Source organism: Macrobrachium rosenbergii, chromosome 32 (assembly GCF_040412425.1).
Source record: "Macrobrachium rosenbergii isolate ZJJX-2024 chromosome 32, ASM4041242v1, whole genome shotgun sequence".
NCBI classification, from domain to species: Eukaryota; Metazoa; Arthropoda; class Malacostraca; order Decapoda; family Palaemonidae; genus Macrobrachium; species Macrobrachium rosenbergii.
Genome location: NC_089772.1, coordinates 11,781,433 through 11,804,321, shown reverse-complemented (window position 1 = coordinate 11,804,321; position 22,889 = coordinate 11,781,433). Strand labels below are relative to the sequence as shown.

The 22,889-nt window shown below is 39.9% G+C and overlaps 1 protein-coding gene and 1 pseudogene across 3 annotated transcripts; both read left to right on the top strand.

Annotated features, from left to right (window-relative positions):
* Window positions 1–1,734: 1,734 nt before the first annotated feature.
* Window positions 1,735–4,733, top strand: LOC136855691 (actin, clone 403-like; annotated as a pseudogene). Its single transcript, XR_010858101.1, has 3 exons — window positions 1,735–1,869; window positions 3,278–3,413; window positions 3,609–4,733. The product of XR_010858101.1 is annotated as an actin, clone 403-like (transcript).
* A 2,539-nt stretch (window positions 4,734–7,272) lies between these two features.
* LOC136855690 (translation machinery-associated protein 16) lies at window positions 7,273–22,111 on the top strand. 2 transcript variants are annotated; one of them, XM_067133004.1, is made up of 5 exons: window positions 7,273–7,565; window positions 9,997–10,088; window positions 12,504–12,644; window positions 14,453–14,601; window positions 21,738–22,111. In XM_067133004.1, exons 1-5 carry the CDS (start codon window positions 7,563–7,565, stop codon window positions 21,971–21,973), a joined length of 621 nt encoding a protein of 206 aa, XP_066989105.1. In that variant the 5' UTR covers window positions 7,273–7,562; the 3' UTR covers window positions 21,974–22,111. The 2 variants fall into 2 exon arrangements, with proteins under 2 accessions (XP_066989105.1, XP_066989106.1); XM_067133005.1 differs by lacking the exon at window positions 9,997–10,088 and having other exon boundaries at window positions 7,428–7,565.
* Window positions 22,112–22,889: the final 778 nt, after the last annotated feature.

Here is a 22,889-nt window from a genome sequence, read left to right as displayed (position 1 = left end):
AAGTTTCATGACCATTATGATGTTCATTCTATGAAACCATCCCTGTTAGAAGAAATTACCCCTTTACGATATTACATTGTGTTCATGTAAGAGTAAGTTCTGTGAGATTACCGAGACAATCAGATGAGGAATACCTTCCAGTGTACCACAACTTCTTGCTAAATTAGAGTCACAGAAACGAAAGCATTGGCAGATGATATCGGTGATATCGCTTCTATTTATACGGATGCCTGTCCTAAACTACTGCATTTCGACAGTAAAGCTAAAAGCTCTCCAGAATTAAATGCTTTGTAAGTAATCGTATTTTTGCACTCCTTTATCTCAAAACCTCCAGACAGTAGGTCCGAAGCATCGCAGGTTTCTCTCTCTCTCTCTCTCTCTCTCTCAGCCCCGCCCCTTTCTGTCACCCCTGCAGCTAGGCAGTTGTGTATGAATTATTATTAAGTAGACCTGTGGCCTGCTGGCCAGCTATTTCACGCCTACTTGAAATGCACGTCTGATTTTCATTAAAACTAGTGTTAGGTACAGTCTCAGTTTGGTTCACCTTTGATGATGATTCACATTTATGAGTCAATAACTGTTGAGTAAAATGGCATCAAATCTATTTTGTATATTACTGTAAATCCATCAGATTGAATTCGGGTAAGCGATTCACTTGGCTGGTTTGTCAATGAACATGTCTTGAAACAGGAGGCACAAATCATTTACTCAAACAATAATTTTTATTGCACACTTGCAAAGCGTTGCCGTATCTTGAGGAAGCATGTCAGCTTTCCATGCAACAACACACTTGTTGGAGGAATCGACTTGAATAAAACGTAAATCCACAACAAAAACAACAAGAACATCAATGTGTTAGACAGGAATCCAGCTGCCAGCAGACAGCAGAGTCACTCTTTCTCTCCTTAACGGAAGCCGCGGCAAACGGCGCCAAGCTCGCCAACAGTAGACCGAAAGTGTGTGACTAGTGACGAGGGCCGCTAAGCTCCGCCCCTCCACACATGTTCTCCTTATTTGGTCATGGTGCGGGTACCGGCCTCGCCGGAGCTCTATGGCGCTCTCAGCTGATCTTTTCTCCCTTGCTCCCCCTTCCCACCCCCCAGAAACACCTACCAACTACCACACCCCTCTCTCTTTGCATCCCTCCTTCCCAGGCTCAATGATTCTCTTTCTCTCTCGTTATACTTCATAATTTTAATGTTTCTCTCTTTTGCAGTATCTAGGATGTTGATAATTGCAGTCACAAAATGCAGTTGATAAGCTAATCAAGTCAGTGTAGCAATTACACACACACACAAAGACTATTGAGGGAATTGACAGTCGTAATCGTTCTAATTTTTTGTGCAAACTGTAGAATCCTACGTTAATAATAATAAAAAAAAACGGAATGCCATATCCTTAGCGACTCTACGTAAATAATGCTCAGGAGACAGGCCTGTTAGAACTAGGCATGTGCTAAAACTCTACGGGGAACCAAATAAACATTTAAATAGAGGCGTATCCTTCAGTCCCTATCCAGGAGATTTCAAGAGAAGAAAGAACTTGTTGAATCGATAGTCCTGCATGCCCTTCCGGTACCATGCCAAGTGAGCGAAGGTCTCCCAACATATGGGGATAGTTTTTCCACCGCTGGAAGGGGGATGGGGGTAAAAATGGTCTACCACTACCGATAGTTTTAGTCCGGCTGTTCCTACACTCCACTCCCTCCCTCCATCTGGCCCAGAACTCCGTTTCCCCGGGAGTCCATGTGACGTCACCCTGGAAGGTGTGTATAAATGTAAGCACGCGGGCGTTTTCAAGTCAGTTCCTGGCAATCTACAGCTGGAGAAAGAACTCCCCTCTAGTCTTTTTCGTTCACTATATCAAACGGTAACTATATCGAGGAAGTGTATTTGTGTTGTGTGAGTCAAGAAGCTATGTGATTTTGTGAGGATCGTCGGTGCATTGGGACTTCAAATAATTCTGTATCGACGTGGAAAACGGTTGATCAGTGTGGTGTCATTTTGGCGCACGAACGTTTCGCTAAACTAGCCTGTTAATCTTTGAAGTTTGATTTTTAAGGGCTCTCTTTGTTTTTGGTCGTTGATAAAGTCTGGTAACAATGAATTGAATCATTTGAAGGGAGTTTGCCATTCAGCAACGTTAATTATATTATGAATTTTAAGTATCAAATCATCCTTTAAACGTTTATCAACGTTTCGGCCAGTATTGCGAGCCTTTGTTTTAGTAGTAAAGATTTTACTGATGCTTGCCCGGTTTTGTTGCAGGGCATTTAGCAATAGATGTACGCAAGAGATGCGTTTGGAGAACTTAAGTAAATCAACTGCTTAAAAACTTTAATTACGTTCCTGCCGGCTTTGTTGTGGGTGGGGCGGGTCTTGTAACTACACTAATAACGTTTCTGCAGTCATTGTAACCGCGTGTTCTGACATTTTAAGCTTTGGTTCGACATTATCTTGTCTTGAGTAAGCTGAAATTCGTAAAGTTTCGTATTAAAATACCCTAATTGACAAAACGCCTTAAAAGCTGTATTGATAGTCACTTTTCAATATTAGATCTATATGCCTCGTATAGTCGAGTGACGATCGCATATGTTCTGACAATTTAATGACAGATTCTTTAAGTACAGTTTCATTAAAGTCATTCTGAGCTCAAATCATGACTTGGTATAGATCAGACTTTTCTCAGCTTCTTATAAATTCTTTGGTAATGTATCGAAAAATCTTTTGTAGGCGGTTATAATTTTAATATCCTTAAAATTAACCAAAATTCTGAGTGTAACCGCCGTAAATTCTGAAAGTAACCGCCGGCGAGCGTTCTTTTCAAACTCCGTGGCCGGTTGTGGTCTCTCCTAAGCTCTCACCGGTCATCGGGATCTGAGACGCCGCAGCTGACGCGACCAACGGATCGGATACCTTACGGTACTTTGGTGGCGCGTCTGCCCCCTAACGTTAAGAGGCTTAGTTGGCGAGTTGTAGGGCAAGCGTAAATGGACCAGAGGCGTAGGAGTTGGTGGACCGTGTCATTCTAAATTCTTTTCGCGTTCAGCCGAGCGAAGGTCTATAGCGGTTGTCTTGTAGTAGAGTATTTAACTATGGGGAGGGGGACTCCAGGGTTTAGATATCAAGGTTTTGATGCTTATTTTTAATGACCACTGTTGTGCAAAATAGCAGTGGTTCTAGTTTCAAAGTTAAAATTTGAAAACTGCTCAATGAAATACTTGAAGTCTGAATTTTATCAATTCTAGCCACGATGTAACCCCTCATTTTTATTGCAGGTAAACCAAAATGTGCGACGACGAAGTAGCTGCGTTGGTTGTTGACAATGGCTCAGGAATGTGCAAATCCGGCTTTGCTGGAGATGACGCCCCCCGCGCTGTATTCCCTTCAATTGTCGGCAGACCACGTCACCAGGTAAGAAAATTGCTTTTTAAAATTCATTTATTGACATTTAGTAAGCAGATTTACCCATTATTTTCCGAAAATACTTTCTATATTTTAAATGATGTGCTGTGAGTTAATATTCCAGGTTTAAGTGAAAGCGCCGCTAGGCATACCGTTAGAAATAGGCTTAATTTTCATGACGTTTTAATTTGCCTCGTTTTTCAGGGTGTGATGGTTGGTATGGGTCAGAAGGACTCTTATGTCGGTGATGAGGCCCAGAGCAAGAGAGGTATCCTTACCCTGAAGTACCCAATTGAGCACGGTATCGTAACTAACTGGGATGACATGGAGAAGATCTGGCATCATACCTTCTACAATGAACTTCGTGTTGCCCCCGAAGAGCACCCCGTCCTCCTGACGGAGGCTCCCCTGAACCCAAAGGCCAACAGGGAAAAGATGACCCAGATCATGTTCGAGACCTTCAACACCCCAGCCATGTACGTGGCTATCCAGGCCGTGCTCTCCCTGTACGCTTCCGGTCGTACCACAGGTATCGTGCTCGACTCTGGAGATGGCGTCTCCCACACTGTGCCCATCTACGAGGGGTATGCACTTCCTCATGCCATCCTCCGTCTGGACTTGGCAGGTCGTGACTTGACCGATTACCTCATGAAGATCCTGACCGAACGTGGCTACACCTTCACGACCACCGCCGAGCGAGAAATCGTGCGTGACATCAAGGAAAAGCTCTGCTACGTCGCATTGGACTTCGAGCAGGAGATGACCACTGCCGCCTCCTCCTCTTCCCTGGAGAAGTCGTACGAGCTTCCCGACGGTCAGGTCATCACCATCGGTAACGAGAGGTTCAGGTGCCCAGAGGCTCTGTTCCAGCCATCCTTCCTGGGTATGGAATCGTGCGGCATTCACGAGACCACCTACAATTCCATCATGAAGTGCGACGTCGACATCCGTAAGGACCTGTATGCCAACACTGTGCTGTCCGGTGGCACCACCATGTACCCAGGAATCGCTGACAGAATGCAGAAGGAAATCACTGCCCTGGCACCCTCCACCATGAAGATCAAGATCATCGCACCTCCCGAGCGCAAATACTCCGTCTGGATCGGCGGTTCAATCTTGGCTTCTCTTTCTACCTTCCAACAGATGTGGATCAGCAAACAAGAGTACGATGAGTCTGGACCCTCAATTGTGCACAGGAAATGCTTCTAAGTCAGTATCTTTATTTTTGCTTTAAAATGTAGATATTACATGTATAGATTACACGCAGATTTTCTATATCAAGTCTACACCTAATTGTAAGGATGCTAATTTAATTAAATTAATTTTGTACGTGTAGTTTCCATAACCTGACATTTCTGGGTATATTATCTCCATGTGGAGGCATAAGCTACTATGGACATCGTTCAGAAAAGCAACGTCTTGGAATGTCTTCTATTAAATTCTCCTGATTTGGTTAGTAACTGCAATATCCTTATAGATTAGTAGCGAAATTTTTTTTCTCAGGATTGGTAGAAAATTTTATGTAAATTCCAGACGAAGCTGGTGCTCAAACGTAACAACAGGTTGGTCAGAATTATTTCCTTTTTAACAGACCAAGTTCGTAGTTCTTAGATTTTATATCTTGTATGAGCTATTAAAGTGCACTTTGTATATTCCAGTGTTACAAAATTACCAAACTTGAGCATTTTGTAAAGGTAATTCTTGCTTGGAGTAAATTACCTTATATCGATCATTAATGGTGAGCATTCTTAACTGAAGTTTTGAAATTTTAAATTGTTTTGGCTGTACTGAAACTGTATGCAGAGTTTTGCATGTAGTCCTTGAACGTCTGACGACCGGCGTTGATATTTTGAAGTATATTTGCTTGTCCACAGGCCCGTTTGATAGCATTTTCAAGCAGATGTTGCCTTAGGCATCTTGATTTGTCTTAAGCTCTGCCATCTGTTTTTTAATGTCTCATATTGTTTGATATTTTACAACGTTCAGATGTTTTAGCAGCGCCTTGAAATTTAGTTTGTGATTTGTTGCGCACGAGAAACATAAAAAACCAGAAAAAAATGAGGAAATGTGATAGGTGACTTGGCCTCTAAAAACAAAATATAGAATTCAAGGAACACAAAAGTAATACGAAGGCTAGCAGTGCAGGATAACAAGCCAAGACTGCAAACACCGTGTAACTCTAACCTAAAGGACAGATTTCAATGGTGGCCTTTTGAGTCAGGTGTTTAACGGGCCGGCTGGGGGGAGGCGGGGACATAGGCTAGTTTAATGGAACGGAGTCCGTTAAGTACCTGAAGAGGATAGCGATGACCAGGTCATCTTTTGGGGACAAGGGGACCTGGGGAACGTGGGATCATATTCATTCTCAGCGCTTGAAAAGCTATGCACTTGGGTGTTGTATGACACTGCGAAGAATAACATCGTTGTAACTGCAAATCTGACAGTTGCTATGCGTATTAGCTCTTTCCTGAGCAAGCAAGTTTTTTTAATTTCCAGTGTTTTATCACCGTAAGCAGATTCTCTCTGCAAAAATTTGTTTGGGACGTCAAGCAACACAGCATATCATTCTGCTAGGCCAATTCCAGATATGATTAATCCCATATTAAAACATCTCGTTATATCTTAAATCTTGGCAAGTCAGAATGGCAGAAAACGCATTTACTTGGCGAACTCACCGTTATCAACTCGGTGATTCAAAGTAAAAATACCTTCAACTGCCCATGATTCACGCAGAAGACTGGTGTATTTCAGTACATGTGAAGTTTTCAAGATTCACGTTTATCAGTAAATAAGGAATCTTGATGAAGATTCGCTTTCATGAACTTTTGACAAACAGTGTACCAATGCAAATGCATTCTCTGTGGCGGTGGTTTCACCGAAGTTGGCTTGCTTTTATTCGGTTTCATTTCATTTCAGTTCACCTACGTAAACCTGCTTTGATTGGTTTATACATATATGTATGTATAATATATTTATATTTTGTATATATATATATATATATATATATATATATATATATATATATATATATATATATATATTGTATATATATTATATATATATATATATATTATACATATATTATATATTTATATATGTATATAATTATATACATATATATTATACATGTGTGCATACGTATATACGGTAAAACTACATAATAGCTCCGCACAGACTATTACCTTGGAAGTTGATTTTTCCTATACTTTTAGTGTTGCTGATGAAGGAGGTGATGTTTGTCAGTCAATTATTATTAACTTCACATCATCTCTATCCAACATGGTTGGAGACCCTTTGGGAACGCGTGTTTTTTTTTTTTTTTTGGGGGGAAATTGTTGGGAGAAAGACCGGACTGTCATGATGTTATGGAATGGATCCGCGCATGCGCAGGTCATTAGGGAGACATACGTTCAAGAATGGATTGGCTAAGGAAACCTATTATGAAAGGAACTATACTAACCTAACGTACCCTAACCTAGCAGGCCGTGTTACTTAGTTGGGGGGCTCCACCCCTCCAGTGAAATAAACTCCAAAAGTTCCCCTATAACTGCGCATGCGCGATAGCATTCCAGGATGGCAAGCATACAAAAACATATAACTTCTGAGGTTAATTACAGTCGACAGGCAAAAAATAACGGTAAATTCTTGACAAGCAACAAAAATACCATAGAAATAGTCAAATTTCCAAGGTGATACCCCATGCGGAGCTTTAAATAGTTCTACTATATAGATATGTATATATATTAGATATATTATATATATGAAAATATTTATAAAAAGATTTATGGTATTAGAGACAAAAAACTTAAACGCATACAAGGGAGGAATAAAACGAGCGGGGGAGCCGTTTCAAAGGCAAATCCCGTCTACAACTAATACTACTACACGTACATGTGCCGTTTCTCGTTTACAGCTAAATTTTCTTAAACTTAACGAAGAAAATTAACGTTAAAACACAGAATTATACTTTTACACTGTAAACGCGAAGATCCTCGCGGTCATAGCTACCATAAAACTTGAAAAATAAGAATTCCCACCATAAATATCAGTAGTAAACAACGTGTTGAAGGAACTGTGATACAGTGTTAGTAGCCAAAGTGTTCTGAAGCAGTGTTGGTGTACCGTTTTTATTCGCGACTTCAGTGAAATTTTTCAACAATGGTAAGTTGATATGGCAGGCCCCTAACTTAGATGAGGTCCAATTAAAGATTAGAGAGGAAATTTCACTCCTGCTAGACGTAATATAAGCCTGGTATTGGTGTTAAATGTCAAGTAGGCCTCTGAACTGTAGAGACTATTTCGTGATAGAGTGAAATAGTCATTATATTTATGATGTGGATCAGTTTTTACACACTTTCAAATACATTAAAGTCATGTATATCCCAAAAGCAGAAAAATCCACCAAAATCTGATATTTGACAAGCTTAGACCTGGGTTAATTGCTATACATTGTCTTTGAGGTCGTTCGTGTTTAATGGTCCCGTTGCCGTATAGTAAAATTTTCCTTGAAAAGTTTATCGCATTTTGGACTTGGAAATATAATTTTCCTATATTTTAATGTCCTATGAACATCCCTGACTTGTTTCGTTCGCAAGTGTCCCAACCGACCGCGTCTAACCTAACCTAACCTAGGGGACCGCGCCCTGAAACAGATGGCGGTAGGTTCCGACTAGGAAACCAGCTGGACGAATACAAACAAGATGGCGCCGGGACGGAAGCTAATGTTTACCATCGTTTCCGTAACAAGCAGACCTAACCTTTCCTGTAGTGCCAGGTCCTGACCGAACCAGACGTTACCTACCTAACCTAACATAGGGCGGCGTGCCCTAACCTGGCTGGCCCCCCAGAAAGCCAGCTGACATAAATCAACCTAACCCTTCCTGTTATGGCAGGTCCTGACCTAACAAGATCGGACCTGCCTAACCTCACACAGGACGGCGTGCCCTGACCTGGCCGAGGGGGGTTCCCCACAGAAAGCCAGTAAAATGTATAACTGTCAATTGATAAAAAACCACACTTACCTTAGTCGAAATCAGAATCATCAGAAAAATTCGGCAACTCTGTTCTTCTTCTCTTTTGGGCTGGGATGGCTGGTTTTGGCAGGATCTCGACGACTGGAACTGGCAGAACAGGAACGGGTGGAGATGGCGATTCCGTTTGTATGGCGAACGTCTCAGGATTGTCGGGTTTCAGCGAAATTAGGCTGTATTTGGGTGGGTGTTGAATCGACTCTACTTAATGGATACGTACATTTATTAATTCAAGAAAGGCTTTGAAAGGGAAACTGTCACCATGTTTCACCAGACCAACAGTGCATTCTTTGCAGTGGCCATAAACACCACTGAAATCGCCAACAAGCCCACTTTTCATTAAGAACACTAGCAATGACTTCTCGTCATTGCATAGAACAGGTAAATCAAATATCGTCACCGAATTGGCGGCAGCTAATTGCAAGTGTGCGGGATGCGACGCGGACAGCACGGACGACATCTTGGCAAACTGGGTCTGGTATCAGGCCACGTGGGGTCGCGAGCAGGGTCGGGTCGTGGAACTACTTACCTTGGCGGAGTGATTGTAGTGCGGGCAGAAGGTGTTGCGCAGCCTGGCCAACTAAACTGTAAACAACCCAAACAGTGATTCATCTACACTGTTTTGCCGTGTTCAGTACTAGACTAGCCCCTGGAGGGTCAAATGTCCTTTGCCATGTTCAGTACTAGCCCCTGGAGGGTCAAATGTCCCTTCAAATGCCCTTAATGCATTTTGCAAAATTGAAACTTAGAAAGGTAGAACTATACAGTAGCTCCAGGCGCCGACGGCACTATAACTTGACTTTTTCTACAGTTTTTTGGTTGCTAATTATAAATTTACCTTTCATTTTTGGCGCTCGAGTCTAATTAACCTGTATTTAACCCCTGAAGTTCATCCAACAAGGTAGGGGACCCGACGGGGAAGGGGGGTTATGGGTGGGGTATACCTGGGGACAGGTGATCTGCTCCCCCTCAACCAACAAGCTAGGGGACCCGATGGGAATGCGGGGTTCTGGGTGGGGTATACCCCCGGGAGAGCGTTAGTTGGCTATGTAACGGTTCCCCCGCTTGTTTCTGCCCTGCAATTCAGGGGACCCCAAGGGAAAGCGGGGTTATGGGTGGGGTACACGGCTGGGGATGAGAAACTGGCCAAAATCTACATTTTTTGGCACCCCAGACACGAGAAACTACGAAATAAACAGAGAGCAAACAAGAACATTAAGCGAGCCGACACAAAGACAAGCCCCACCATTACTGCTGCCCTCCCAAACATTTATAGGGGAGCCATCTGTTCATGTCTCAGCCCCTTTCTGAGGAAACTCTGAGATTGGGGAGCTAACCCCCTGCAAACCCTTAACTAACCAATCACATTGCGCTGTTAGCACCTTCAAGCAAGTCCATCTCCGCTTTCAGGAGCCCTAAAAGTGTAGGAAAAACAAGTTCCCAAGGTAAAAACAGGTGCGGAGCTAGATTGCTAAAATATTTTAAGTTATCATGTTTTAATTCTGTATGAATAACTTATATACAATTCATTAATGTATTGTTGCATTAATTATACTTTTCAGGGGAAACCTAATGTAAACGTACTTAAGGACAATAAGAAAGTGGTACATCCTAAGAGTCGGAAAGCAAAAAAATTGAATAAGCAGTTCAGCAGGTAAGAGTTTTTTTTATTATTATTTCTTGTGCTGTGTAGCTTTTCATTTGCACCTTCATAGCAATATTATACAAGACCATATCAGAATCTACGATATTGATTAACAAAAAGTCCAGGAAGGCACTCAAGTTGTCTGTGATAAATACACAGCTTTGCTGTTTTACTGGAAATTTTAGAGTTTTGGGGTGTATATATATATATATTTTTTGTGTAAAATTCCTGTGTCCATGTGAAAAATAAATCTTGACTGGATTCTGCATGGAATTCTAGAACCAAGATTTCAATATCAGTTATAAACAAGCAAAATGGTGGTTAATAGCAAGTGAGACTGCCTTCACTAGAGGGACTCCATCTTCCCTTTTTATAATCATCATTGATATTCTTGGTGCGTTAAAGTGAGAATACCAAGTTTATGTCATTCAGTTATACTATCCTTTTTATATCAAGACATTGAACATTGTGTTTCAACACTGAAGTACTTAAGTGAATTTTTTATATTTTCAAATGAAATCGTAAGTTGTTTCACTGGCAGTTTCCTGTTGTTTAATTTAGTTGGGTTCTTGAAATTTGCCATTGATTGTTAATTTAAGGATGATCAATGTTTAAACTTAAGAGGTAACCATGTCGGTGCCTCTCAAGTTCCTGATGTGGCAAGTGATACTAAAAATATTTATATTTATTTTTATTCAACTTCATTTCTTCCAATGTGATCAGATGCAAGGGGCTTTGTGAAATTCTTACTTTTATGTCTTTCTGTTCTTCATCTTTCAGAGATTTCCACTCAATTCCAGCCTCCTTTTTCATTATTCTTATCCAAAATTGGTTTAGGTCTTCCAGCCCATGCTGTGCCCACCAGAGCTCAGCTTACACTATCACATGCAATTCTTATAGGGGTTGTACAGAGGGCATGCCCAAGTCATCTTCATCCACCCTTCATCATTATTGTATCCACAAATGGAACTTCCATAATTACCAGTACCCTTATGGTATTATGATAACGAAATTTTATAAAAATATGTACAGCAATATAGATTTAACTAGATTCTCGTATACTCTTAATTTTAAATGTAATATCAGTTTACTTCCAAATCTGATTCATTCTGCCCATTGCTTGATTTTGTTTTTTGTAATTTGACACTAAATTCCACCTCAAGAGAACCTGTATTAGATATTGTTCTTCATCCACATATCAACATCTTGGAAATGAATGCAGCGCTGCTAGCCTTACGAGTATTTCAGGATTGTGTGATGGGTCACTTTGTGTGTTGACTAATGAGTGACACGATGGGGGTACAGCTTCCCTTTACCTCTGTCAATTAGTGAAGCAGCACAAGTAGGCAGTTTGCCAAGCTGTTGAGCTGTCAGCCAGGAACACTGCAGCTATAATAGTTAAGTAGTTGGGGGAGGCTCTTTGAGCTTTGGTGAACTCTATTGGTCAACCTGTTTGCCACATGGGTATACAGGAAGCTCCAGATGTTCTACTCTTCTGTTCAAGATCCAGGACTGCCATGGAAAATGCCTTCCAGCAGCCCCTGGGACATCTGGATATCATCCACCTTTCCTCCTGTCAGTCTTATTTGCCGAGTGATCAACCAAACCTTGTCACTCCATGTGTCAGATAACCCAGGTAGCTGCTGTTGGCTGCATGTCGAGTTGTATCCCAATCTACTAGTTGTTGTGATTGAGGCAGCCAGAGATTCCTCTTTGCCCACTCTTCACTTTTAGCCACACTTTTGAGGTAGCCTGAACTACCTTGCACCAGGGAGTATATCATCCCTGATTGGTGCCACAGTGGGTCTCTCTCTCTCTCTCTCTCTCTCTCTCTCTCTCTCTCTCTCTCTCTCTCTCTCTCTCTCTCTCTCTCTCTCTCTCTCTGGTTAGAAGTACTTTGCAGCAGATTGCGGACTTACTTGTCCACCTTTTACAAAAAAAAAGTAAAATATGTATAGAACAAAGGGAAACTTGTACTTACAAAGTAAATTATGTAGTAACAAAAGAAAAGAAAAGATCCACTGAGAAATGTAGTCATTTTTCCAAAGGCATACATTTACAGATTTTTACTTTACTGTTACAAGGGTTCTGTCACTCATACACAGCTCTGTAGATTAGTGCTATATATACTGTTCATCTAAACAGCAAGGTTGATTCTTCATATCTCAGTGTGGTTTAGGGCTTTAACAATTTTACTCCCTCCCAAATTGAGATTTGGTTGCTGTAAGTACTGTAAAAGGCTTTTTAATACAGTAGTAACAAAATTCAGTAAGCGTTCATCTCTCCAAAATATTTCACCACTATAGTGGACTGAGACCTTATATCAGTGTGAATTTCACTCTGAAATAGTCTTCATTTTTTTCTGTTTAGCATGAAGAAACCCTGGAACCTCTATTTAGTAATACTCTTCTCTTATCTTCTCAGGTCTTTGAAAATGCAGAAACGTCGTAGTGAAAGTAACATGAAGCTGCAAGTTTTAGGTGATAAATTGCTGTGGTTCAAAGAAAATATGGACTCTTCATTAGAAAAATACACACCTATGGATATCCTTAATTTGATTCAGAGGTAAGTAATGAAATCCAGATATTTAGGGGTATTTATTGAAAGGAAGTGAAGCAGAGAACAGAGCATTCTTCAGAGATACTCCTTCTTTTAAGGAGGACTTTTGAAGAATGCCGTTTTCCTGTTTCATTTGTAAACACACTTGTGAACACAGTGTCAATGGTGCCCTTCCCTTCCTGGATGTGTGAACCCATGCCTCTAGCTTAATGGTTCCAGCAAATGCCTGGACAGGTATAAAAAGTCTCTGGTGGATGCCTCCAGCCATAGTGTCCTCACACACACACACACCCTGCTCCCCTTAGAGGGAAACAACAGAGGAAATTACTAATTAACAAATTTTTCATGTAACTTGGTGGAAAAGCAAACCTGGATCACCCTGAACAATGGTCACAGTGGTCTTCTTCTTCTTCTTCTGTAAGCCATCCACAAGGATGTCATGCTTCGTCTGAACGGCTACAGTTCTAGCGGAGGTTACAGTCATCCCATGGATGCCTCTGATCACCTTCCTCTAACAGCCTAATACTTATGGAGTCTCTACCAGATCCAGGACTACACTGGTAATGACCAGGGATGACCCTGACTCCCTTACACCTGATTTGATCTCATGGTCTGGAACCATCCAATCTCAGATTGCAAAAACCACCCATCCTCAGAGGGCAGGAGCCAGTTATTTTTTCATAAGGACAGGAACCAGTTCGAGCTTCTCTTAATGATAGTAGACAACATATTGCATAGGACCAGGTGACTATTTTAATGATCAGATGCTTGCTTCCAAGATGATTATAGTCTCCCACTATTCAAATAACTGAGCCACTGTGAACAAAAGGGATCTCTTTCATAACATCTCTTGTTATAAACCGGCAATTGACTCAAACCAATCCACATGTAATGGACAGGCAAGATTAGTATAAAATACCTTTCTGAGACTAGCCAAAAATAACAAGGGAGGGTCTTGAGCATTAGTTACAATGTAAGCATGGAACGCCTGCCTGCTAAACCTTGCCGTTGTCATTGAGTTTTGTTACCATCCATTTTTACTTAAGCATTAAGAGTAATGATAAAGTAAAGAACATCAGAAATGCAACATTAACTTCATTTATGAATGAATAGCTCAGAACAAAAAGAAAGCTCACTGTAAAACGTGAAGAAGTAAAACAAATAATTCATTAAGTCAAGCACTAAACAAAAAGTTAAAATGGTTGTATAAAGCAAACAATGTATCATGAGGAAAATTTGTAGACACTGACTAACATATATACTGAAAGAGGCAGTGTGTACAGATATATAAGAAAGCCAGCAACATGAAGAAAAGGGATCTAAGTCTGATCTTAAATATGGAAAACAACCTGACAACAATATCCTAGAAAGAAAATACTGTAGTTGTATAGTAGTTTTACCCCTCTTGAACTACCATCCAAAGGAGGTGATGCAATAAGCTTTAGTGTGAACTAAGTTGTGTACTAATTAGTAAAAAATATGACAAAATAATAAATATTTATTATGAGAATGATGAGAATATGCAAATGAGTAAAAATGAACAAATTAGACAATTCTCAACAAATGTTTGGTTGGCACCCAAAAACTTATTGGACCTTACAGCAAAGGCACATTGCTTGCCTGTTAGAGACTGACCTTTCTTCAGAAAAGGTTTGTTTCAGAAACATATCATGACAAAGGACATTACACCATAAGTTAGGGGTTTGTTATTAAACAAATTAGAGGTCATTGTGATATAAATTTCTCTTGCTTGAACAGAAACTTTACAAAATTGTCTAAGATGAAAGAATATTCACTTTATCTGTATTTTCCAGGTATATTGATCGTAACTCAGAAGAGCTGGAGCAAATATCCCTGAAACAAAGCATTGCTGGAAGAAATTTCAATCAGCATGCCAGTCGCAAAGATCGAATAAATATAACTTATGAAAATGAAACAAATCTGTTTACTGGAGCAGGATTTGGTAAGTTTTGTTTAATTGTATTTTTATTTCAATATAACTGTTAGTGCAAAAGTCAATTGTTTTGACTTTGGTCTGGTTAAACAAAACAACCAAAATTAGAAATACAGTAGTAATAATAATGATATAATAATAATAGTCGTTGGTAAAATTTTAAAGCTGGGGTCTTGCTAGAGGAATGGGGTATAGTAGGATGATATGCAACTCACCTTAATTACCACAAAAATCTGGACTCTGGTCTTAAGGACAGCTAAAATTATAAACAACAAAATATGGCTGAGGGCCTACTTTGAGAGGGGAGTGATTAGATAAACTCTGGGATTTAACTTAATTCATTTCATTTACAAAAGAAACACATCAGAAGAATGGTAGCGTAATTCTGGTGTAATAAGTTGAAGAGCAAATGACAGGGAATTCCCTGGAGGGAATACAATGGGTTGCCTGCTTCAAAGGGTGTTGAAAACGAGGTAGTTGGGGCCACTACGCACACAAGATGGTGCACAGATCCACAGCTGAATACTCCTGACCTGCAATTGAAACACTTATGGCTACTCAACCAAAACTAGCACTGTAATGAAGGAATCAAGGAATTGCATAGATGCCGAGACTGAACTCGATTCCAGTGACTCGAACATCATACAATTACGTTACACTTCTCATAAACGCTTTGCAAATTAAACAGCACAATATATGAAAAGCAATACAGGTCCCACTGTAGGTAAATCGCACAATGAAAAATAGGAGAAATTCATTGAAGGCAACTAGGGAATGTGGCTGACAAAAACCTTAAATCCTGGTACTTTACCTTTCTTAGGAGCTGAAGTTCTCTTCTTATGAGGGGCCAGTGATTGGGAGGGCAAGTGAATTAAGTCACAACAAAAGTTACTTTGGATGCTGCCAGCCACGTGTTGGAAATAGGCAATTTAATGGAGCAAGGGACGGAGTTCTGTCTGTCCTCCATGGATGCCCGAACAATTGTAAGATCAAGAGTCTCTCTCCAAGGCCCTTTATGGCTTTGGGGATTACGCTTTCTCTTCTTCCAAGGTGGCGTTGTGATCACTCTGACCACATGGAAATGCGGGCAGCGTGGCTGCAATTTCAAGGTGGCGAACGCATGTGTTCAGCCCACCAGCTGACCTGCCTCGGGTGATGATTATCTCTGACCGGGTCCGCACCTGGAATTAAGGAATTTCCGACAGCCCTTTGGACCAGAGATTAAAGTAGTTTTCTCCCCAAAGGCAGTGGTGAGAGAGGTTTTAGAGGCAAATTTGCCTACAGTGAATCATACTAAATTGAACTAATTAATTGCTCAGTCCTTATTTCATTGGATTTATTGCATGGAAGATGGCATATGAGAGGATACTCTTAATATGAAAATAGTGCACATGATACAGACTTTTGCTGTACAGGTACAGGTAATGAAATGCAAAGTCATCACTGAAGATTATGTGCTCTTTGAAATGAGTTGATGTAAGTCTGAACACTGTATTCAGCTAACAACCCAGGAACTGAATCATTTAATATAAATAAAGCATTTTTATTATTATGATGATGATGATTATTATTATTATTATTATTATTATGTCATTGAAAGAAAAAGAAACAATTGATAAGTAGCAAAACCTGAAAATAGAAATAAGAAGGGTAAGGGATATGCCAGTGGAACATGTACCCATAAACATGGGAACACTAGGCATGATCCCAAGATCCTTGAAAAGGAACCTGGAAAAACTAGATGCCAAAGTAGCTCCAGGGCTCATGCAGAAGAGCGTGCTGTTGGAAACAGAGCACATAGTGAGAAAAGTGATGGATTCCAAATGAGGCAGTATGCAACCTGGAACCCCAGACTATACCATCCAGTCGAACAGGATGACAGATATGAAAAAAATTAAAAAATAATAACAAATTCAACATGAGGCACACCTAATAAGAACAATGGCAGTTTGTATATCCTTGAGCTTATATTGTGCCTTTTCCACTTCATTTCAGCAGGTAAATCATGATGCAGCTGTCTGAAGTGCATTTCTTAACCAGCTGAAACAAGGAACTTCAGTCAGCTGCTTTATGATTTACTTGCTTAAACAAAGAAATTTAAATGCCAAGAGGAGGAGGCACAATATAAACTCAACAGCAGTTTGTTGTGTAGTGTTATTTGTAGCTGTCTCATGTTTTCATGGAAAATCAGATGATGACTTACGAAGTACAAAGCTGTGTTATTGATTTAAATTTAGTGATCTGTCTGCATGGAGTTGCTTCCAGTTTTGAATTATGATCGTTTTGTGGTGACCCTTGAAGGTTGCTGCCATTGTGCAAACTTCTGCTCATAATGGTAGGTGGTGATGATACAAGGATGGTTTTGGGCAGGGCCTGTTTAGCTGGCTGGGGAGGTGGTATGAAGGTAGGTCGAATATTTTGAGTAGGGGGAGTTATATTATTTAGCATCAGATTATTCTGTCTATTTCTTTTGATTGATGCTGAGAAATTCTTGATTGATATTTTGTTCCTATGAGACATCCTTCAGCATGAGCTGGAACAGTCAATGAGCTTGATAACAAGTTAGTTCACTGGTGGCAAAGTGGGGAGGAGGGGGAATACCCCTCACTCACCTACTGATGCTAGCCATTTTTTCGTTGGCTGTTGCACAGTACCGTCGTGCCTCCTCCTCTCTACGTGTGTGGTCGTTTGACTAGGTGAGTGGCTTGTTTCTTTGCATTTGCATTGGATTTTTTTTCACTGTGTACTCTGTTAGTTTTTTGTGTCGCTTGGTGGTGTTTTTCTTTCTTTATGGAGTGAAAATATGATCAGTACTAATGCAAGGAACACAGGCACCAATGTGATTATTTCTGATCGGTAGATTCACATAAGTATTACTCTTTTTGTAGTTTGGTAAGAGGGGGAAGTAATAGAGGTGCTCACTGTTTCTGATGCAACTGGGCCCCTCCAGCTCTTTTTCTTTGAACCTAAGTATAACAAACTCTGTTCATTTCATCTTGTTAGGGAACAAGGAATTATGCAACATTCAGCAGCTGTTGTCTTATGACCCGTAGCTGCTGCTCCTTGTTTAAGGAAGGTAATCCTCTGGTTGCAGTGGCTCTTTCAGTAGCTGAACCTCTGGCAAATGTTTTTCCACATCTCCAGTTCCAGACCAGATCTTTGATGTGTCAGATGAACAAGGCATTCCAAATGAAAAGGAAGATATGTAATTCCTCTTCACTTCCTATTTTCTCACCATTATTGTCATCTTCAAGATCATCTTCTCTCCCCCTCCTTGTCCCTGGACCCATTTCCTCTGCTTAAGACGAAGAAGAAGAAAAAGGTAAAGTCTAAGGCCTCATGTAAGAAGTCCAGAATGACCTCTCGTGCTTGTCCTCGTCACAGATTAGCAGAGATGTCAAATCACCTGCTTTTGATCATCATACTTTTGGTAAGGTTGTTGCCTCTATGCATGCCCACTTAGAAGAGAAGACTGTTCCCTCCCCATCACCCTCATGCACCCCTGAGCCCGCACTGGGGTGGAACTGCACATCCCCCCTCACTTTTCCCATACTGGGTCTCCAGGGAGTTGTAAAAGGGCAGGCTTGAGAAATCTGTTTGCTCTGTGCACGCATGGTCTCCAGGACTACGCTTGTTCTAGCATCAGAACAGTTTATACTTCATGCTTCAGGGGAAGGGGGAAGCATAGAGAGAAACAGACTTTTTCTCACTCAGCAAACATGTTCTCTGGGGCAGATGCAATCTGTACTCTCATTTGTTACTGTGAGAAAATCTACAGGATAATGAACTACAGTTTCAAAAGGTTACAACTCTGTAATCACTTTTTAGCAATCGTCATTGACTTTGCCATTTGTATACATTCACTCCTCAGAAAGAACTTGTGGCTATTGATGCGTCAGCTTCTTTGTGGAAGTCAAATCTTGCCTTAGGGAATTTATACCTTTGGATGTTCTTTACTCCTTCCTATAACCATTGAATAGTGTTGAACAGGGGGCCCCAGCATACACTGGTAATACGTTCTAAGATCCCTTATGTAATCTTGAAACCATGCATGAGTGCAAACCCCTTATGTAACATAGTGTACAAACAGCCTGTTTATGCCCATATAAATCCTGATACTATATACCTCTTATAACCATTATTAGTTATACAAAGAAAAGAATACATAAAAATCGTGGATACAATATTTATTATACAGTACAGTATTAATAAGAACAAAAATATTAAACTAAACGTAAATAGAGTAAATAGACAATTTATGATTACTGTGTATATTTTCCTTACTGTGCAGATCACAGCACTAAATGTGCATTATCCTGAATTTGGAGAGTGAAGATCTAGCATTATAATTCTCTCTCTCTCTCTCTCTCTCACATACACACAATAACCTAATACTAACCATAGTGTAAAGGAAATGCCTAAGTGTCACCTGACACTGTTTCGACCATGTAACTACTGTACTATGCACAGCACTAAATGCACATTATCCTGGACTGTAGTGATGATTTAGGTTTATCAGTTTTATGGTTTGGCATTGTTTTATGCAAGGAAAATTATGACAAAGCATGAAGAAATAAAAAATTAGACGCGATTAGGGAGAAAGGGTGTGTGTGTGTACAGTACAGGCTTCTCTCTCTCTCTCTCTCTCTCTCTCTCTCTCTCTCTCTCTCTCTCTCTCTCTCTCTCTCTCTCTCTCTCTCTATAACCTAATAATTAAAGTATTAAAGCAGTGAAATGGAAATGCTGTAGCATTGCCTTACACCTATCTCCTGATCATGTTTTCACTTGCTCATACCGATTTTTTTTTTCACGTTTAATTTTGTTTTTCCATGCATAACCCTGCAAGAGTGAAACTGTGTAAAGTAAACTTACATATACTGAGGGCCAACTGTACGTTACCGCAAGACTTTTGGTGTGCCTAATGGTCTCAAGGAAGCAACACTGCCAGTCTGTTATGAACTTATTGAAGGGGCCTTGAAGTTCCTTTTAGAAGGAAAAGCAGTTCTGACTTTTTTGGTTGCATTCTGCTTGTGGTGATTTGGATCAGTTTAAATTTTTGCTGCAGATCAGGATGTTCCTGTTCTCCAGTATCAGGCGGACAACTTCCTTACAGCCATGCAGGATGACTTGGTGGCATCAATCATGGCTCCTTCCATCTGATCTTTTAATGAGATATAATTTAGTATATTTATTAAAGATTTGTCATATTTATGTTTTAATTATATATTTTAAATATAATAGTTTTAGTTTTATTTATTTTTTATGGGTTTTACTTAAAATCATTCTTCATTTTTACATTCATATTTTAACACTGAATTTTACTAGCACAGTATGTTATCATTCACCTTTTCATTATCAATCACATCATTAATTTATATATTTCATCTTCATTGCTGCCCTGAATAATTCTGATGGGTTCCGGCGCTTGGTCTTCAAGACCTAAATTTCATAATCAATCAATCAGTCACAGAAATAAGCAAAGAGAGAGAGACCCCTGATCAGTGTTAATAAGCAAAGAAAGAAAGACCCCTGATCAGTGTTAGACTCCTCAGCACCTCCTTTAGAGATAACACAGTCAGTTGGCTAAGTGGCAGGAATTATGGAACAACAATTCCAACAGAAACAAAACCATTTAAAACAACTGTTGGAATGTGATTTTCTTCACTCCACCATATCTCTAAAACCCATCAACTTGAGTAGGCTAAACAGCAAGAAGTATGGAATAACAATCCTAGCAGTAATAAATTAAAACAGTTTAAACCACCTGGTGGAATGTGGTGTTCTTTACTCCAGCACATCTTCAGAACCTATTGGCTTGAGTAGGCTAAATGGCAGGAATTATGGAATAAATTCTGACAAAAGCATATTAAACAATTTAAACTGGCTGTGGGAATGTGGTGTCCTTCACTCCAAAAAAGAATGCCACAGTGGAGTAATATCCTATCTTCATATTGGTAACACTGATCTAACCTATTGGTAATTTGATTAAGCCCACATGACCAAATCCTTGGATGCAGAGAACATAGATCAGCACTTACAGTCCAATATATCTTCAGTGATTGTCCAACTCTCAACCAACAATGGAATGGAATATCAGAAACAAGTCTGAAAATAATTTTCTCAGAATCTTCAGCAGTTTAATTTTTACTATTGTTAAATGTTCAAGTTGTTGCAGTTTATTAATAAGAATGAATCCTTCAGGCCACACCCTGTAAGAAGTAAGAATGTTGACATAGAGCTCGGGGTAAACTATTTAATAATGATAATAATAATAATAATAATAGCACATCCTAAAAACAAATAAAAGCATTGAGAAAAAAAGTTTGTAAAGCAATAATGATAGAAAGAAAAAAATACAACAGTATAGCCTAAAAAGAAGACGTGAATTAGAAAACTTGGTAAATTTTAAGAACTTTATCACAGACTTTTGTTTAATGTCTTTATTTTTAGCTCGCCAGAGCTGAAAGTGGGTGAGCTTTTCTGGTCAAACTATATATTGTGTGTGTGTGAGTATCTGTTAGGCCTAACTTTTTTCATATTTTGTACTTCACAACCTCCAGACCCGTTTCAAACAAACTTTGCATAAAGCATCCATGGGTAGAGAGGATTCAGTGTCATTCAAAGAGGGTCACCCTTTTCTAAAATAGGGTGGGGTCACTTGAAAATCTTTTCAAGAACCATTGTGCTAGAAATGTCAAAACTTCCATATGTAGTGTAGATTAAATTTTGTTCAAGCCGTGGCCCCCAGGGAAACTTTCCTCTCAAGAGCAGCAGTGTTGCATTGTGTCAGATAAATATGCAGTCTTGCTGATGTAGATTACATTCAAGTTTTTTCAAACCATAGCCCCAGGGACCAGGATAGGGTCACAGTAGGTGTCCAGAGTTTTATAGGAATACAGGTAGATAGGGAAATTCTTGACTGAATACTATACAGTACATGCAGAAGTGGCTAGATGTCTTAGGTGAGTACTGTGATCATAGTACTGATATTTGTTGCTATATTTCCCATTGTACCAAAGTAACATGTTTGTTAGAGGACAAGCAAAAACTGTTAGCCTTTATTTAGACCAAGGCCTCTTGTTGTTAATATTAGTCTTTATGTAGACCAAAGGCTTCTTGATGTTAATATTTTTGTGATTCCACAGAGACCATAGATTTGCTAAATCCTGAATCACTGAAAATCTTCAAGGCTTGGAATGGAGAACTTCGTTACCTAACAAATTTTAAGCTAAGAAGATTTAAAAAGCAGTCTTTGGAAGGTGATTCAGCAGAGCCAGAGGAGGCAGCGGTTTCAGCTGTGGATGAAACGGAAGCAGTGGAAGAAATGGAAGATAGTGATAATGAAGATGATGATGATGATGATGGTCAGGAGGAGAGCTGATTGCTTACATTATGAACAAATGTGTTTTGGTACCATAGCATAATGGATTGTTGGATATTTTTTCTTTTTTATTGTTAATTAGTGATGCAGATAATTACTTTTGAGAAAATGACCAAATGCATATCAGTGATTAAACCATAGGTTTGTATAACTTACCATAAGATATTTTTCTTTCAAACCCTTTAATCATATGGAGCCTAAATTGCTATCATGATTGTCCCTAGACACAAAAATTCAGTAGTCTAAGAGATAAAATAAATAGACAAACAAGTGGTTGTATATGCATGAGCACCTGTGGACCACTGTGCTTATTCTCTGTGCATGCACTCATGCCTTCATATGCTATGCATCTGCTGACAATTACAGCTTGAAGGTGGTACACTACTCCTGATTAAGATTAATAATTCAGATAGTACTGGAAGAAAACAAAATTGTCCAAATGTTAACTGTACTTGCAGAGAGAGAGAGAGAAAGAAATGACATCATCCTGTTGGCCGAGTGGGCAGACTGTCATCGACGGGGAGTTCAATTCCCGCGGCCGGCTGGTAGAAGAGTTAGAGGACTTTATTTCTGGTGATAGAAATTATTCTCGCTATAATGTGGTTCACCCACAGACTCCTGCCCTAACCAATTGGTTCTTAGCCTGATGGACAGAGTTAATCAGCTCAGTGGTCTGAAAACAAGGGATACTTACTTTTTCCTCTGAAAGACCTAGGGAAAGGCCCATGACTTTGTGTGCTATGAGCAGGAAGGGAGGACATCTCTGGAGAGGAGTCACCAGCTCATTTTTATTACCTCACACAGCCAGGACAGGATACTCTTGGAAACTACATTCTTATGCCTACCAGTACTAATGAAAAGTCTTTCACACCCTGGCCTCAGAGAGAAGGTCCTTATCAGATAGTACTTTATGGCA

Excerpts from the sequence above, each read along its gene's own strand:
- LOC136855690 (XM_067133004.1), top strand. Across the intron at positions 10,089-12,503 it reads TTGAATAAGCAGTTCAGCAG|GTCTTTGAAAATGCAGAAAC; the intron begins GTAAGAGTTTTT and ends TTATCTTCTCAG. Across the intron at positions 12,645-14,452 it reads ATCCTTAATTTGATTCAGAG|GTATATTGATCGTAACTCAG; the intron begins GTAAGTAATGAA and ends TGTATTTTCCAG.